The 18413-nt window shown below is 46.9% G+C and overlaps 1 protein-coding gene and 1 non-coding gene across 9 annotated transcripts in view; one reads left to right on the forward strand and one right to left on the reverse strand.

Annotated features, from left to right (window-relative positions):
• Positions 1-8501: 8501 nt before the first annotated feature.
• The window catches only part of FGD5 (FYVE, RhoGEF and PH domain containing 5), a 122172-nt gene continuing 112260 nt past the window's right edge, over positions 8502-18413 (reverse strand). For 6 of the 8 annotated variants that reach the window (XM_029241995.1, XM_029241994.1, XM_029241993.1 and 3 more), the window contains exons 18-21: positions 17544-17674; positions 14890-15018; positions 9925-10079; positions 8502-9082 (exon numbers count right to left, since the gene is read on the reverse strand). In XM_029241995.1, the coding sequence (XP_029097828.1) occupies positions 9046-9082; positions 9925-10079; positions 14890-15018; positions 17544-17674 (452 nt within the window). In that variant the 3' untranslated portion in view covers positions 8502-9045. Of the gene's footprint in view, positions 9083-9924; positions 10080-14889; positions 15019-17540; positions 17675-18413 lie in introns of those variants that run through there. The other 2 variants (XM_029242000.1, XR_003796583.1) reach the window with 2 other exon arrangements.
• Positions 10896-11001, forward strand: LOC114908216. The gene has a single exon (XR_003796908.1). It is a non-coding gene; the product is annotated as a U6 spliceosomal RNA (small nuclear RNA).

The following is an 18413-nucleotide window of genomic DNA, read 5'->3' on the forward strand; positions in this document are numbered from 1 at the left end:
ACCTCTGTGATTCTGTCACAGTCAAGCTCTGTCACAGTAGAAGGTTACTTGCGGAGGTCTCAACCTCTGTATCAATGGCCCTTGTTCTTCCCAGGAAGAGAAAGACCGACCCTGCGGTGGATGGATGGTTCTGGAACACAGGAACACTGCCAGAGTGAGTCCTGAGCCCCTCCAGAATGGCTTTTATTGAGAGTTATGACCATTTGGTTTCTGACCTGGGGCTTCCCATGCCTTAATAAGTTGTACTTGACTCAGGTATCTTGGAAACATGATGGAAAATCAGATTATCAGAAAAATGCACCTGCCCTTAGTCCCATTTTAGAATATGCTCAGGAGAATGTCTTGTTTTTAAATGTCATCTAATTGGGACTCTCGGTGTTTAGGCTGTGGTCTCTCCCGTTGCGGGTGCTCCGGACGCGCAGGCTCAGCGGCCATGGCTCACGGGCCCAGCCGCTCCGCGGCATGTGGGATCTTCCCGGACCGGGGCACGAATCCGTGTCCCCTGCATCGGCAGGCGGACTCTCAACCACTGCGCTACCAGGGAAGCCCAGGCCTGGAGTTCTTTACTAACCCAGCACCACCTCAAGAGCTAACCCACTTGGGACTACCAGCCTTTCACTGATGAAGTCTAGAAGTTAAATAGTAGCATTCCTTGAGTTTCTTAAAGAAATTATTTCCACCCCACAGCCTGTTCACTGTAGGCCAGGGAATGCACCTCGAAGCAGAAGTTCCTTGGAAAAGCCTCTCCCTTAAGTGCTTTGCTTTGGATCCTGCCCTTTCCCTTGGGGAGAGATGGGATGCTGCCTGAGGCTTCTGGCTTTCAGGAGCCTCTGGGTACACTGTTAAGACTGAGGGTCTAAACAACAAATCCCCTTGGTTTTACCCTCAAGTTTGGCCCCTCCTCTACTGATCCCTAGTTTAGGTCTTATCTTCATCTCTGTGCCGCTGTGTAGTTCCACTGTGTAGTTTCCTAGCCTTCCTAACCAGTCTGACTAGCTGCCTTCCTCATTCATTCATCCTTCCTTGCTCCCTTTGTGCTGCGGCTGAAACAGAGCCTCTCCTAGCCCTCTTCTATTTATGAAGGTCTTTAATAGTTCTGCATTGCTTAGGGCTGAAGTAAAACCTCAGATGCCTCAGATGGGGCCTTGGGGGAGGGTGTAGGAGTCTGGCAGACAGTCTAAGGGAGGTTAATAAACTGATACAAACACAATTAGTATGTTAAATGGTGGTAGTGACACCTGGAGAGCTCAGTACCCACTTAAAGGGGTAGAGCCCCTCATCAGCTCCTGGAATGTGGTCCAGAGATGACACATCTCAGATTTCTCAAGAGAAACCAGAAATCCAGATTTGTAAACATAAAAATTTCTTAACTTTAAAATGTTAGCAATTTGCAAATGGTTTTTAAACTGTGCAGGCCAAGCAGCGTCTCTTAAGCATGGTTCTGGGCCTCAGAACCAGTTTAGGACCTTGGACTAATCAGATAAAATCCAGACTCCTCAGTCAGGGCAAATGAAAGTCCTTCATAATGGGTCTTTTCAGCCACCTTCAGATTAGAGCGTCATTCAGGGGTAGTCTCCCAGCAAAAAAACTGTTGAACTCAAGAATTTTGATTCCTTCTATTGAGCACACATTTTCATCTCAAGGAGAGGGAACTTGGCAGGCAGGAAACAGAAGCCCCCCGTTTAGAAGTTGAATCCAGGGACTTCCCTGGTGGCACAGTGGTTAAGAATTCGCCTGCCAGTGCAGGGGACACGGGTTCGATCCCTAGTCCAGGAAGATCCCACGTGTCACGGAGCAACTAAGCCCGTGCGCCACAACTACTGAGCCTGCGCTCTAGAGACCACAAGCCACAACTACTGAAGCCCACGCGCCTAGAGCCAGCGTACCTCAACGAAGAGTAGCCCCCACTCACTGCCAACTAGAGAAAGCCCAAGCGCAGCAACGAGGACCCAGTGCAGCCAAGGATTAAAAAAAAAAAAAAAAAAAAAAGTTGAATCCAAAGTGTGTGTGTGTTTCCTGTCTCCTTCCAGGGCAGTCACTTGTCTATAGGGTGGGGTCAGGGGATGAGGGTCTCATGACTCCTTACAGAGACTCCACTGGTGCTCCTGTTGAGTCCCACCATGGCCTTGAGTCCCACCATGGCCTTCCCAGATACGGTGCCTCCGGCTTCCAAGCCTCTCCGGAGGCAGGGGCTGATATGTCTCACTGGCATCTCTCCCAGGGGTCACTATGGTATTAGCTTTCTCCTCTGCCAAGTTAGCTGCCACTGTCCACGCATGTTATATCTTCCGAAAATGAGCTGACCATTTCCATACCCTATGCCTCTTGGATTTTCTTTGTCCTTTAGGTTATATCTCTTTATTCATTTACTGTCCTTTTAGTAGGTTTTGGGAGGAGCCAAGAAATGCATGTTTCGCGATTATCTAGGTGTTTCTTGAGACTCAGGTTTCAACATGAAATTTGACTTGTTCACAGACGTTTCAGAAATGACTTAGGTAAATCAGCATTTCTCTGTATTAGGAAAGTCATTGTTTATGAGCGTATCAGAGTTTCAATCAGCAAAGTCTGTCTTTTCACCACAGGATGTAAAGTCAGTTTCCAGAATAACTGAAAGAATCTGGGTAGCTTTTCCATGAATTTTATATGTTTTCCTCTTTGTAATATTTTGAAGCATTCAAAAAATAAAACTGGAAGTGTCATTACATTTGAGTATGTGTCTTTAATTCTTCTGTTTTGGCTCATTATGTGTCTGACTGCAACTTTGTGCTCTTTATTTTTTTTTCCTTACCTGATACTCTTAGGCTAGTGGTTTAAAAATTTTTTGACCATGATCTATAAGTATAAATACATTTTTATCAACAAGCAGCATATCACATATAGTATATACATACACGTATGATTGAAACAAAAATGTCATAAAATGGTCCTTAAGGATGATGGAATATTCTGCTGCCTTCTACTCTGCTCTTTGGTGTGTGGGGCAGGGGTCGGGTCCTGGTTGTGACCCATTACATTGATTCCATAACTCACTTGGAACTTGGGGGATACTGTCCAGTTTGAAAAACAAGAATAAAAGAAACTCATTTATGGTGATTTCTTCCTTTTTTCTTTTTCTTCCTTTTCTCTTTTGTCTTGTGCTTTCTTAATACAGATTTTCTCTTGTCCAAGCCTCTCTTTTGCTGTCTACACTGGCTCTAGTTTAACGGCACCCTTGAAAGATGATCAAAGTAGAGAAGAGGCCCGCCATCATTCTGCTCTGTCAACACAGAATGCCCTTCCCTGTAAGACATTATCAATTATCTGTGCACTGAAAAGACCCAGACCATGTAGAGAACTCGTCTGCAAAATCACTCCAAGATCACCAGGACATTGTGAGGGTGGCCACGGGGCCTTAAGCTTCTCCAGAGAGAGTTCTGGTGGAAGGGGATGTTGTGATCCTGGGCACTGCCTCTGTAGTCCGGCGTCTGGCTCGGTTAGGCTGGTTTCCCCTCAGATGTTCACTACCTTAGTTGTGTATTCCTCCTGATAACGTTTGGCACTGTGGAATTCTAAAAGGGCACCCTTGCAGTCCTGTCTGACGATACTAGTAACAGCCCTTGTGCCTAAAACATCATTTCAGACACTCTCGGGTCTCATTTTCTTCAGCTCAGGATCTGACTATACACTGCAGATAGACCCTGTACACTGGTACCACAGACTCCAAGCCTGGCCACAAGCTGAGGTCACTGCCCACGGACTAAGTTAAGTTTTTACTCTGAAAACCTTCCCAGACCCTCCCAACCCTGGATCCCCAACTTGCCTGTCCACAGTTTCCTGAGGGCACTTGTAGACCTAGAGAGGGGCACCCCGGAGGAGAGGGGTGGGCCGCGGGAAGAGCCTGAAGCCACCCACACATGCATAGTGGGGCAGCCGTCTCAGACCACAGAACCTATGCAGCTGTCCCCAGGGCCAGCTCTCCCTCTGCTGTTCCCCGCTGCACCCCAAGGGGGCAGCCTTGGTAAAGTGGCCCAGGTTCTGGCTGCAGCAAGTTGTACATTTGTGGTCTGTCACCCCGACACACTGCTCTGGATTCACATGACCAACACACCCCGGGCTGTGCGTTGCTTGCACTGGCTTGATTTCACTTCTGGAAATAGCCCCCTTCCCTTGGGGGTGCAACCCCCCAGGACACAGAAGTGTTCTGTGAACACGTGCTCTCTTCCCCTTGGAACTGGTGTGGCAAGGATATGATGGCTTCCTTCCCAAAGTAAGACTTCTCGTCCATTCTTATAGGACACGTGTTAACTATAACCTTCGGGCTTGTCTTTTCACCACAGGACGTAAATTCATAAAGGGTTTGAGAATAGCAAGTAATTGATCAATTTTTAGGTTATTATTTATAAATTCATCATAGGAATTCTAAGCTATTCCATTATGTAAGTGAGAGAAATGTGCTGAATCCCCAAGGTTACTTACCTTAAAAATCCCTCATATTTGAGTATGCATTCTAACATGTCAATTATTGAATAACCCTAGAAATGTGAGATGTTAAATTATTTTTAAAGCATGTGTACTTTGGGTTTTAAATATCCAGATCCCCATTTTAAGTTGAGGTAAATCTTGTGCATATGATTGCAGAAAAACAGAAGTGTATTCATTGTCGCAATTAGTATATCGAAAACACTGGATTATGTACATGGATGGTACCTTACGTGACAACATCTAAGGATTCTGCTTGGAGAAAAAAATGCACAATTTTTCTCTGACTCAACATTGTGTTTGTTATACCGTTGGAAAAAAGGTCCTACTGATTGGTCCTGGGCGGTTAGAGATTTCTGTTGATTTTAGGAGGGACTTCATGTTGCAAGTGTCAGAAAATTGCCCTGAGTATCAGCTCACACACATTCGAGGGAGGCACCACAGGGGAGCAGTTACAAGCATGGGTTTGCCAATTGTGAGTGTGTGACCCCGGGCAAGCGACCTAACATTTCTATTCCCCAGTTTCCTCATCTGCAAAATGGGGATAATAATAGAAAAACAACTCACCTCAACAGGTCCTTGGGAGAATTAAATGGAGGAGCGGGGTTAAGGTGCTTAGAGCCCTTCGTGCCAAGATGTTTGCTATCATTTGTTGTTAATCACACAAAGGTCTTCTACGAGCCCATGAGAGATCAGTGCTGTTTGGCTGCTGATTTAATAATTGTGTTTATTAGGGGCTTAAAGTACCAATAACATCAAACCAGCCTCCCCAATGCCACTTACAGTAATATTCAGCAAATATATAATAGATGCCCCAATGATGGCTGTGTAAGTTACTCTATCACAGAACATCCCCCAAATCCATGGCAAGGCACAGCCCGTGCACTACACTAATCCAAACCATAGTCTTCTTTCCAGAAGATGTGGTCCAGAGAGTGGCCACCGTGGGTGAATCCCCCCAGCCGCCTCCACCAGCTCCCTCTCCCCCAGCTGACTGGTCTCTGCCAGTCATAGTGGTGCCCTTGGCAGTGACAGCTCAGTAAGTGTGGTCCTGGAGCCGTGTGGAGGGTCTTCTGGGTGCTTCTAAGAAGAAGCTACAGGGAGCTGGGCCCCCTCCTTGGGGGCTGTGAATAGGCCAGCGGTAGCTCCCATCACTGGGGGCGCTCACCGGTCAGCCTCTTGGGAACCAGCCCTGGAATCAAGCTGACAATGGACGACAGGTCAGTAACCCAAAGAGCTTGGAGCTTGGGGGATACTGTCTAGCCCTGAACCTGCCCTGCTTTCCCACTTCTTGTTGAGCTGATTTCCTAACTGTCTAAACCAGTGTGAGGTTGGTTTCCCTTTACTTGCTATTGGAAACAGACGTCTTAGTGTGGATACATTTGTCCTCTTGACTGACACTTAATACGTGGAAGCACAGAAGTTTCCCTGCTCACAGCAGCCGCATATCACAGGCTGAATCCGTGAAGGGAAGAATATTCCAGCATGTGGTTGACTTTGCCCCACAGCGGAAAGAAACTCGGGGGCTTCCCTGGTGGCACAGTGGTTAAGAATCCGCCTGCCAATGCACGGGACACGGATTCGAGCCCTGGTCTGGGAAGATCCCACATGCCACGGAACATCTAAGCCCGTGCGCCACAACTACCGAGCCTGCACTCTAGAGCCTGCGAGCCACAACTACTGAGCCCTCATGCCACAACTACTGACCCACGCGCCTAGAGCCCGTGCTCTGCAACAAGAGAAGCCACCCAATGAGAAGCCCACGCACCGCAACGAAGAGTAGACCCCGTTCGCCACAACTAGAGAAAAGCCCGCGCACAACAGCAAAGACCCAACGCAGCCAAAAATAAAAATAAATTAATTTTTTTAAAAAAGGAAAATAAAAGAAAGAAACTCGGGTTCCATCAGCTCCTACCACTCCCACCCCAGGTGGCCTCAGTTCCCACGTAGGGCCTCAGTGTTCAGTGATGCCATTTATACTGTCAATCAAACGAGAGGCTGGACTAGATGGGAAAAGGACTCGGACCTGATTCTGGGGCTACAGCAGGGCCGTCAGGGTCGGTGCACACCAGCACACCACCTGTGCATCAGCCCCTCACGCCTCACCTGCCCAGGCTGCATCCAAAAGAGAACGTGTGGTCAGGGAATCTGTCAGCCTCAGCAGAACAACTCAGAGTATATTTCTGACATGTATTAATAGAAGACTTATTAGGACCCAGGAGCTCAATCAGTGTCCTGGGTCACTACCATGTTCCAGTGTGCTCTGCATTAGTGACAACGAACAGAATTCTTCCTGCTTATGAGGACCAGTCCAGACTGGAGAGACACATCCAGTCTCAGGAAAGCTGTGAAACCACCAGAGTGTAAAGTAAGTGCTACCTGCTTTCCAGTGTCACAGCCTTCGGTCCACTTCTACAAACGCCCAGTGTGCGCTGTGTCCCCTGATCTCTTTGGGAAGCTGGAAGGGTCTCCGGGTGACAGGTGAAGGCACCGGGGCTCAGGGCTCCTGGAGTGTGTTCTGGTTTCTAAGCCACAGCACAGCTTCTTCTCTAGAAACACAGCCTCTGCTGGGGATGTGCCCAGGGGCTTCCCTGTGCCTGGGGAGAGCAGGTATCCTGGGGCCTTGGGCAGCCGCTCCTCCAGCCTCTGGGCCCGAGTTACTCTGGGCTCACCCAGTGGACAGACGGTGACATGAACATGTAAGACGAGCTGGCCAGAGAGAAGGGCAGGGGAGGGACAATGAACCAAATCAACCAGTAGAAATCGGATGAAATGAGTCCACGCAGAACCATGGGGAGGCCAGGTGAAAACAAGGCCCAGGTAACCAGGCAGATCCTCACCCAGTCACACGCGAGCTGCGCAGGACCTCTGTGGCTACTTCCTTTGACAAAACCCAACCAGTATGTTTTAGCTACAACCCGGGTGTTTTTCTCAGGGTTAACTATTCACTGAGAATAAAAGCCCTATCACATCGTCTTTACGGAGTATCAGAAGTAGGATGTTATACAGTAAAAGAGGCCTTCCAGATGACTTCCAGACATAATTCTACCCGGAGCTCAGAAACTGACAATGGGCAGTGGCATGGGCAGGTTGGAGAAGCGCCCACTTCCTTGTGCTGAATGAAGTCTTGTTGTGCTTTCTAAAGGCTCAAAGGGTCTAGAAGGCCCATTTCAATATGTCTGATGATGAAAATGAAAGTCCTCAAAAATTAATAAGAAGGCCTCTCTAATCACTTAGTTTGAATCATTAAATATTTAACCAAACATTTTAAAAGAACTGCAAACTAGAAAAAAAGATTCCCCTAAAAATACTTAATGTAAATAACTCCTGGAGATGGTACTTTTTACAAAATGTTTGTCAGCAAATGCCTGTTTTAGGGGACAGGGCAGCAGGAAGATGGGGACAGGACATCAGAAAGTGTGATGATGGTTTTTTATTTCGATGAGAGTAACAAGGAGTCCCCCCACCACTCTGCTTTATGTAAAAACACGTCCAGCATCGTGAGCAGCAGTCATCAGCGGGGAGGTGACTGAGCCCCAGGCGCCCAGAGAGGATCTTCAAGCCACTATTTCTGTGCTCCCTCACTGTGTCCAGAGCCACTGGCCAAGACCACGAATTCACCTTCTGATTGCATCTTGTTTTCTCTCCTTTTGTCTCTTTCAAGGCTTCAGGAATACAGCAGAAGCATCACCGTGTCGAAAACAAGAACAGTTCTCACAAGTGTAACGACGTCAGCTTGTGCGGGGTAAACTCAGGAAGGCACACAATAAATTAAAGCAGACCCGTCTCTTCGGAGGGTCTGCAGTGACCTCCGGGGGCGGGGGCCGGATCTGCCAGCAGCGGAGTTTCCCGCACTACTCTGGTGTTGGGACCGCCGTGGGGAGGACGGAATACCTCCTTTCGGAAGCCCTGTCGGTCTGCAGGTCGAGTGGGCGGGCACTTGGAGGAGAGAGTCCTCCCCTTGTGCTCCAGTGCCACGTGGCCCTGCACCCTCCGTGGTAAGGGAGACCCTCCTGGTGTCGCCTCCTTGCGCCACAGCCAGTACTGGTGGCAAATTAGTCCACAGGACTCCATCTACCATTTACTTAAGTAAATCAAATCCCTTGGAAAAAATAAAACTGGAGGTTGTTGCTCAGTAAAACAATAAAGTGCTTTTGATGAGAGTAGCTGTTATTTGCTGGTTGTTTCTCATTTCACCTGAGGCACTGACATCAACAACGTGAAAGGTCATCATGTTTACCAGGAGTAAAAATTGTAAAAGCTTGTTTCTACTAAAAAGCTTGCATTTCTAAAATGTACTTCTCTATTGGTTTCCACGTCTTCATGTTACTAAATTTTAACTCACTACTGGAAAAGGAAATAGTTTATGCCTGGGGCGGGGGTGGAAAACACGAAGACAGAAAAGGTCCATAAATATCCCTTAAGGGTTCCACTTGTGAAGGTGTGAGAGAGGGGTTACAGCAAACAAGGTCAGGCCCCATGCTGAATCGAGATGTGTGTCCAGATGAGTGGAGACACAGATTGGCTTCTGGAAGGGTCCACGCATCAACCTAAGAGTGTACTCTGAGTCCACGTGCTTGATAACTGCTATAACACACTCGCATCTTCCATGGCTTCGATCCACCTGCAACGCAGAAGAGAGGGGACACTTGGTGTTGAGGCTCTGCCTGGAACCCTGGTCACGGAACCCATGAATGATGAGACTGTGTTATTATTAGCCTGAAGTCAGCAACCGTGTCCTACTATATTTGTTTCCCTAGCATTTAGCAAAACGCCTAGAGTACAGTGCAAAGGTTGCTGAATCAATGCACACCTGTATGAATGAGTCATGATACAGGCAGACCTCGTTTTATTGTGCTTTGCTTTACTGTGCTCGGAGATACTGCATTTTCTATAAATTGAAGGTTTGTGGAAACCCTATGTCCAGCAAGTCTAGCAGCACCATTTTTCCAACAGTATTTGCTCAGTCTGTGTCTCTGTATCATATTTTGGCAGTTCTCACAATATTCCAAACTTTTCCATTGTTACTGTATTTGTTATGGTGACCTGTGACCAGTGATCTTTGATGTCACTATTAGAAAAACATCATGACTTGTTGAAGGCTCGGATGATGGTTAGCATATTTTAGCAGTAAAGTTTTTTCAAATCAAGGTATGTACATTTTTTTTAGACGTAATGCTATTGCAGAGGTAGCAGACTACAGTATAAACATAACTTTTACGCACTGGCCAACCAAGAAGTTTGTGACTCGCTTTGCTTCAACATTCGCTTCACTGCGGTGGTCTGGAACCGAACCCGCAACATGTCTGAGGTCTGCCTGTGAATTTAAATCTGCTGTTCTGCTGTGGCCCGAGGGGACTTGAAAGGACAGGATGCATGGAGAAGAACAGAAGCCAAAGCCCAGGGCGACAGCTCGTTCCCTTCTGAGAGAGAGGCAAGGAAACGCACGACTAGTTATTTTGGTACCTCTGAGCCGAATTGGTATCCTCTGCTTTGAAGCTATAAAATACGGTTTTCTTGTGGTAAAGGTGAAAAATAGGTCCTACTTCGCTGCTGCCCTCCTCCTTTTCTGGCGCAATGGTGAAACCTAGGAGGGGCATGCTCTCCACGGCCACTGTGTCCTGCAGAGAGGCAAAGGGAAAACTGATGTTAAACACGGCAAGATACCCATTCAGCAGCTTAGCAATCACTGATGCTTCCAATGTAACATGCATGACGAGCCCCTCTGTGTGGGGCATCTCTGGCAACGGTGCAATTATCACACACATACTCTTCACTCCCACTTCCCCGCCAGCACCAGTCACGAGGAGGAAAAGAAACTTAACATTCTGTGACAGCATTTACGGTCCAGGCACTTTCACTTTCACATTATCTTGTTTAATCTTCGTACCAATCATAGAAGGTGTCACCCCCATTCTAAGAAGAAACTGAGGCTCAAAGAAGGTAAATAACTCCCCAAGATCACACAGCGAGTAAGGGGCAGAGCCAGTGTTTGGACTCGAGACCACTTTCTAAAACCCCACATTCTTTCCACTGACTCGATTTATCAGTGACTCAGATTTCTAGTGTTACCCTCGTTAACGTATTCTGTACTCATCCCCCCAGGTCCTCTTTCACAGCGCTTCAATATGGAGCACTCAGGGTGTCCGTGCTATAGAGCTGCTTACAATTTAGTGAGATGCACCCAGAGAACACAGATGAATCTTAAAATCACAGTGCTTAGTGGAAAAAGAAAGAGCTTTTTATATATAGATAAAGATATTTTTATACACACATATTTATGTAAAAATACATGTTCATAAAGAATACAGCTTTATAAAATCACACATAAACAAAGAGATATAATTAGTTAAGCACATCAGAATGATCGTGGGAGGAGGGGGGGGGAGTAGAGTTTGTGTCTAAAAGGGAATCAATTTTCAAAGACTGCTAGATCAGTGCTCCTTTGGTAGCACATATACTAAAATTGAAACGATACAGAGAAGATTAGCATGGCCCCCGAGCCAGGGTGACACGCAAATTTGTGAAACGTTCCATATTTTTATTATACAGCAGAAACTAACACACCATTGTAAAGCAACTATACTCCAATAAAGATGTTTAAAAAAAAAAAGACTGCTAGATCAGAAAAAACTTTTGACAAAATTCAACACCCATTCATGATAAAAACTCATAGCAAACTAGGAATAGAAGGGAACTTCCTTAATCTGACCAAGGGCATCTATAAAATACCTACCACTAACATCATACTTAAGAGCGAAATAGTGAATCCTTTTCTCTTAAGATTGAGACAGAGCAAGAGGACGCTCACCCTTACCAATTAAATTCAAAATTGTACTGAAACCTCTAAAAAGAACAAAGTTGGAGGACTTACATGACCTGACTTAAGGCTTACTATATAAAGTTACAGTAATAAGACAGACAGTATGGTATTGGCATAAGGTTTGGTAAATATATCAGTAAAACAGAATAGGGAGCCCAGAAATAGACCCACACTTCGTCATTTAATATTTAATAAAGACACCAAAATAATACAATAAGAAAAGGGAAGTCTTTTCAACAAATGGTGCTGGAACAACTGGATATCCACAGGGGAAAAACTGGGCCTTGACCCCTATCTCACACCATACACAAAAATTAATTTGAGATAGACCTAAATGTAAAAGCTAAAACATTAAAGTTTTCAAAAGAAAATATGGGGAAAATAACTTTGTGACTTACAGTAGTCGGAAGTTTCTTAGGACATGAAAGCAATAGCCAAAAAAGAAAACATTAATTGACCTCATTAAAGTTATAAACTTCTGTTCACCAAAAGATCGATTGATTCATTCATTCATTTAAAAAAATGAACAGACAAGCCACAGACTGGGAAAGAATATTCACAAAACATCTATCTGATAAAAGACTGGTAGCCAAGGTACAGAAAGAATTCCTGTAACTCAATAACAAACAATCTACTCTAAAAAATGGGCAAGAGATCCGAACGGACACTTCTCAAAGAAAAAAATATATATAGCCAACAGACACACGAAAAATATCATTAGTCACTAGGGAAATCTAAACTAAAACCACATTAAGATACTACTACACCCTCACCAGAATGGCTAAATTAAAGACTGACAATACCAAGTGCTGACAAACACATGGAACCACCAGAACTCCCAAATTTACCGACACTGTTGCAGGGACTGTTAAATGCTACACCATTCTGGAAAAATGTCTGCTAATTTCTTAGAAGCCAAATATATACCCTTCTGTGATCCAGAAATTCCAATCCTAGGTATTCACCCAAGGTGAAATAAAAACCTATTTTCACAGAAAAACCTGTATGCAAAAGTTTAAATTGGCTTTATTCATAACCGCCTCAAATTGGAAACAACTCAAATGTCCTTCAACTGGTGAATGGACAAACTGGTATATTCACAAAACGGAGTACTACTCAGTCATAAAAGAAATGACCTACTACTGAATGCAACAACATGAATGAATCTCAAAAACATGCTGAGTGGAGAAAGTCACACATGATTCCATCTGTATGAAGATCTAAAAGAGATAACTAATATACAGTAGGAAAAAAATCAAAACAGTGTGTTGCCTCTGGGGATAGGGATGAGGTGGGGACTTACAGGGATATTCATTAGTCAAAACTCAACAGATAGTATCCTTAAGATTTGTGTACTTCATTATATATAAATTGTACCTTAAAAGAAAAAAAAGATACAGAAATATTGAACTCTTAGGGGGAAGTATACTTGAAAAGCATCGAAAAGTAAGACGGATGAGAGATGAACAGATAGATATTTGTTCAAGGAAGTATAATAAAATGTTAATTGTATAATCTAGTTGATGGCTATAAGACAGTTCACTGTAAAATTCCTTCAACATTTCTTTATGTTTGAAATTTTTTAAACATAATAATAATACATATATTAACTAAATAATAACATATTGGAAAAAATTTAAAAGATTCCTATGTATTTCTGATAGTCACTCTCTCCCAGGACTGTTACTGACAGCAAGTTATATCTGGTTTGGGTTACCTCAGGGTACATGACGGGGCTTAATGGTAGTGTAGACAGTGAAAACTGGCTATCCATTTTATCAAATTTTTTTCTTTGATGGAATTTGAAAGCTTGGTCCTGTCATTGGTTTAGGCTTATTGAGAAACTGTACAAGTTCCTCTCTCTGAAGAAGTGGCTTTGGAAGCATACTTAAATCCGTCTTTTAAAATTAACCCACACTCTCACTTCCATGACAACTGTTGCTCAGGACCCGGGGCCTCTGGGTTTTCCATTCTTAAACAGGATCCACTCTCTTTGGTGGTTGGTTAATTATCACTAGCCTTTGTTCATCTGTCTAAGCCAGTATTTCTTCCCCAAGTGTGTTTTCCATGAGATGCTCTGTGAGGAAGGGCCTGCTGTCAGGCCAGCTTGGGACTCTCCACATCCTGGGGACCCACAACACGCCGTTGTTCGTTAGAGACTCAAAAGCACGACTGTGAGGAAGTCCCACAAACTGTCTACTCAGGGTTCTCTCAGAACCCAGTTCTCAGAGGGCCCCTGCGAGTGTCCTGTGGAATGCCTCCTTAGGAAGATGCCGCTCTGGGTTGCAGCACATTTCAGATTGTTCCAGAAAGATCCATATTCTCCTCAGCACGGAGAGCCCCATCTGTGGACCCGTAAGTGAAAGGCCCCCTCAAGGGGAGGGCTTGCCTCACACAGTGCCCGAGTCACTCAGGCCCACAGTGGGTCCCCTCTGTGTGTCTGCATCCCTCCTGGCCTCTGGGATCCCTGAAGATGGGGCTGACTGCAGCCGGCACAGCTGCAGGCCCCTCATGAGGGAAGCTTTATGCCCGGAAGAAGGCAGTGCCTTCTGCCCGGATGCCAGCATCTGCGGTCAGGGGAGAAGGGCCAGCCCTGTGCTGATGTGCACATCCTTGTGGGTAAAGCACCTACCCTGTGCAGCTGGGCAGAATGCATTTAAGTCCCATTTTCAAAGCGGATTTCGCCTGTGGAAACCATCAGATGGTGGGGCCTGGACACGGAAATCTTTCACATTATCCCACAGGTTCAGCCTGGGCCAGGACCAGAGAGCCCCCTGCTGTACAGCCAAGCTCACACCTATCTACTCCAGAAGCAGGCTTGACCAAGGCCCTCCCTCCGATATTTTAGTAGACGTAAATGTAAGATGTTCTATGAGATTATATATATATATATATATATATATATATATAAACTTGAGTTTTACTTAGCAGAAGCGTTACCACGAGGCAATATAGTTCCCTGACAAATGCACAGACAAAAAGTAAAGAAGTGGGACTTCCCTGGTGGTCCAGGGGTTAAGAATCCGCCTTCCAATGCAGGGGACGCGGGTTCGATCCCTGGTTGGGGAACTAAGATCCCACATGCCAGGGGGCAACTAAGCCCGCGCGCCACAACTACTGAGCCCATGCGCCTCAACTAGAGAGAAGCCCATGTGCTGCAATGAAGATCCAGCATGCCGCAACTAAGACCTGATGCAACCATAAATAAATAGTAAGTAAGTATGGTAGCTTCCTCCAAGCTGCTGCATTTTGTCTCAAACAACTGAAGTGGAGAACACAAAGGCGCTCTCTTTTAGGGAGTGCCAGCTTGTCCTGGATGCTGGGGCTGTGACACCCAAATGCTATGCTGCACAGGCCTGCCTGCTGTACCGTCTTAGCCCCACAAAGAAACAGTAAATTACTCAGATTGGAAATGGACGCATGGCTGCATATCCACATGGCGTCCCTCAGTAGACACCTGACCGACGTGGGAACTGACGTGGGAACCAGATGCTAGACTCACACCGCCCTCTGGTGAGGCGCAGTGCACACCCCACACAGACAGTCTGAGGCACGAGCTTAACCCACAGGCCCTCACGGGAGAGGAGAGAAAGCAGGAACCACACTACCTCACTGGCCATGTAGGTGTAGAGCACTTTGCCTTTGATGACAAACCAGAGCTTCTTCCAGTGCCTCTTCCCTTTCTTACAACGGCTGAGATAACCGCTGATGGCAGAGCCCTCTCCGGAGGCGGCCACCTGGCAGACGGAAGCAGGGCGGTCAGGGCACCAGGTAGCAGACACGGTTTACACAGAGCCAAAATGACACTGCGAACCCGCTGGCAGGGTGTTTATACTGCTTTGGAATCTGAGACTTGGATGATCTCGGGATCCACCCAGCACCTCAAAGGCAGCAAAACTGTACCATGTCTGAGAGACAGGATTTACTGACAGGATTTGCGGATCCTGGACACAGGAATCAAAAACTGCCTGCAGGAGTGCTGCCCCCTGGTGGAGATTCAGATTCCTGGTTCCCTGCCCTCAACCCCCAAGCCCCCAAATTACAAAACTGCATATATTGGGGGGAAAGTTTCTTCCTTCTAAAATTGATTCTTATACTTTTCAGCTTATTTCTTTCTTATATTTAAGAGGGGATCCCTTTTGTACTGTTTATCTGAAAGGTTTTATGATCTCCTGCCTAATGAGTTTGTTAACTCCTCTAAGTAGTAGTAGTAGTGGTTGTGGTCTGTTGAACAGGCTTCATATGGGGGCTAAGAACACAGGCTTGGAGTAGGACCAATCTAGGGCTCCAGCACAGGCTCTACCAGCTACTAGAAGGGTAATGTCAGGCCACTTACGTCCTCAAAGACTCAGTGTAAAACTGGAATTAAGTGACATAAGACAGGTACCTGTCAGGTACAGTGCCTGACCCACAGTAAGTGCTCCATAAATATTCACCCTACTATGAGAGCAATAAAGCCAGGTTTTGAAATCATTTCATCTTTCTCATTTTACAGGTGGGGAAACTGAGGCCCAGAGGAATGGAGGGATCTACCAAAGGTCAAATCCTGACTTAGTTGAAGAGAGGGTAAGAACTCAGATCTCTCAGCAAATGTTCTGAAGGTCAGCTAACTTCAGTGTAGGGAGAGGAAGCTACAACCAGCCGGGTGTTTTGAGAAGTACCAGGAAAGGAACCTGCCCCTCTCCGGGTCCCAGGACTTCTAACACCAGACTCGACTTCTCTCCCCACACTTGACCTGCTGGAGCAGCTCCAGAGTGAGAAAGGCAGAATGTACAGAACACATCAGGGAAACCGACTCTGCGGTCTCCCTCCCTGACAGATGCTCCAGAGGCAGCATTCCTGCAGACCTTCCCATGGGAAGCAGATCTCACTGCTGAGGTGGAGCTCCTGGGGGAAGAGGAGAGGGCGGAGAGGGACGGGCGCCCATTTCTTCTGGGGCTGCTGCAGAGCCCACGGTGTAGTCTTCGCTGAATAACAAAAAGGTTGTCACTTCGGGCAAAAATTGCCAACCTGGCTGGGGCAGATCCACACAGCACCAGGATCATAGTGCCCGGATGCCCAAAGAGTGAGAACGGTTCTCGAACTCTGCACCCACAGAACACTCAGGTTCTATGAGCCCAGCTCATGCAGACACCACAGTGTGAGTGAGAGGGTGATCTTTCCTCAATTTGTGGAAAGGGACTAGTTAAATAAATGATGAGACAGCCACACAATGCAAGAAGTGTGAGATTTATGTGTATGAACTACTGTGAAATAATAATATCGAAGATAAATTAACTGGAAGAAATGTACAGAGGACCCAGTATATCATCTTTTGGGTAAAAAAAAGGACCTATGATCGTCTATCTTTATTATGTATATGCACAAAAATTTCTGGAAGGGTCCATAAGAAACTTGATGGTGGTTACCTTTGAGGGGTGGGACTGAAGGAGTCTGGGGAGGGAGAGAAACTCACTTTTTATCATATAGTCTTCTGTGTTGTGAAAAAATTTTTATCACATGTGTTATTTACAAGATTTTTAAAATGCAAAAGGAATTAAGTTAATGGACAGAACTGTACTCATTTAAAATTTGCATCCCTAACACTTTTTTATTACCACCTGCTACTCAATAATGAATATTAATGAAAAAACTGGGAAACAGCTGATCACTCTTCTTTCGACAGCATGTATATTCATGGCACACATTTGTTTGTGGTTGTGATTAGAATACAGACATGTAATCTGGTCCTGTTTCCAGAATGGAATTTAGTTTAGCTAATTCTGAGGTTTCCTGCAAAGAGCCCCACGACCCTTAGGAGGCTCACCACCTGAGCCCGTGTGGGACCCCCAGGGTGAGAGAATGGTGCAAAGCTCGGGGGCGGGGGGAGGGGGCAGGGAAGGGCTGACGTGGGAGACCTGAGCCAGGACAAACGGCTTTAGACCCAAGTGCCCGGGTGATCTGTGCAGTAACCCTGGGGACTAGGTCTAGGCTGGGGGGACAGGTGCAGAGAAGGATGGGAGAGATGTCTCCTAGCACCACCTACAACCACTTGGGCTCCTGTCCTCTGCAACCAACAGGTGTCTTCTCCGTCACCCAGGAGACGGGCCTGTGCTTCAGGGCTGCCTTTGTTAGCGTGAGTCAGGACAACTCCCATTAGGGATCCTCTTTGTCCTGAAGAGCCTGGTCCGGCTTGGGCGGGGGGTCCGTCCCTGTCCACTGAGAAGGACCGAGAAACGTCTCAATCCCCAGCCTCCCATGCAGGTAGCTCCACCTGCCTCACCTCGGTCAGTGCCGAAGGGACTTTCTTCTGCTTCTTGAAGGCTGAGGGGTTGATGCTCTGGAAGACGGATGAGAAGGCGCTACTCGAGAAGCGGGTGGAGGACAGGGGGAAGCTCATGCTCACGGGCCGCCCTACATCAAGACAAGCGCCGGAAGGGAGGTGAGAGTCCACGCGGATGGGCACAGAAGCCACGTGTCTGTGAAATCTGAGCTCCCGTCCCTCCCAAGATGGGACCCAGCCTCACTGGGGCGGTTCAGTGTGACCAGAAAGACGGGCACAGCCCCCTCTGCTAACACAAAGGCGGGGCTGGGGGCAGGCCTTCCCTGAGTGCTGGCTAGCCCCTCTTCTCCAAGTCTCCATGAGGCTGGGCTGTCCTCTCCGATGGCCTCAGGTGGCCCCGGGGGGTGGGGGAGGGGGGAGTCTGGTTTTAGGCCCAGGATCCACTTGCTTTCCTTCCAGCTGACCCTGCTCTGCTGAAGCCTGTCCCCTGCACACGGGCTCTCACGGGCCAGCTCAGCTGCCTCGGGCTCCTTTACTGGAGGACCCTCAGCCCTTCCGCGACCATGACGCCTCTGCTCTCCATCTCGTCATCCTTATTGCAAAAAGGCCCCACGGAACACAGGCCTGCAGAGAGGGCCGCTACGCAGAGCAGACGTGAGCGCCGGCCAACCGTCCTCGCCACAGACGCGTGGACCCAGCATTTCCCAAACTTAGCTGTCCATGGAACCCTTCCCCTGGGTGCACCTATGCACTTTCTACAGAACCAACGTTTGCGGAAATGGTTTCCTCCTTGAGGGCTGCTTTTGTTCAGAGCCTCCCCAGGAAGGTGGTTGGGAGAAGCCACGTGGGGAAGAAAGGGAGGGTGGTCCC

The sequence above is a fragment of the Monodon monoceros genome, unplaced genomic scaffold, assembly GCF_005190385.1.
Source record: "Monodon monoceros isolate NGI ecotype Baffin Bay Population unplaced genomic scaffold, NGI_Narwhal_1 Super_Scaffold_3, whole genome shotgun sequence".
NCBI classification, from domain to species: Eukaryota; Metazoa; Chordata; class Mammalia; order Artiodactyla; family Monodontidae; genus Monodon; species Monodon monoceros.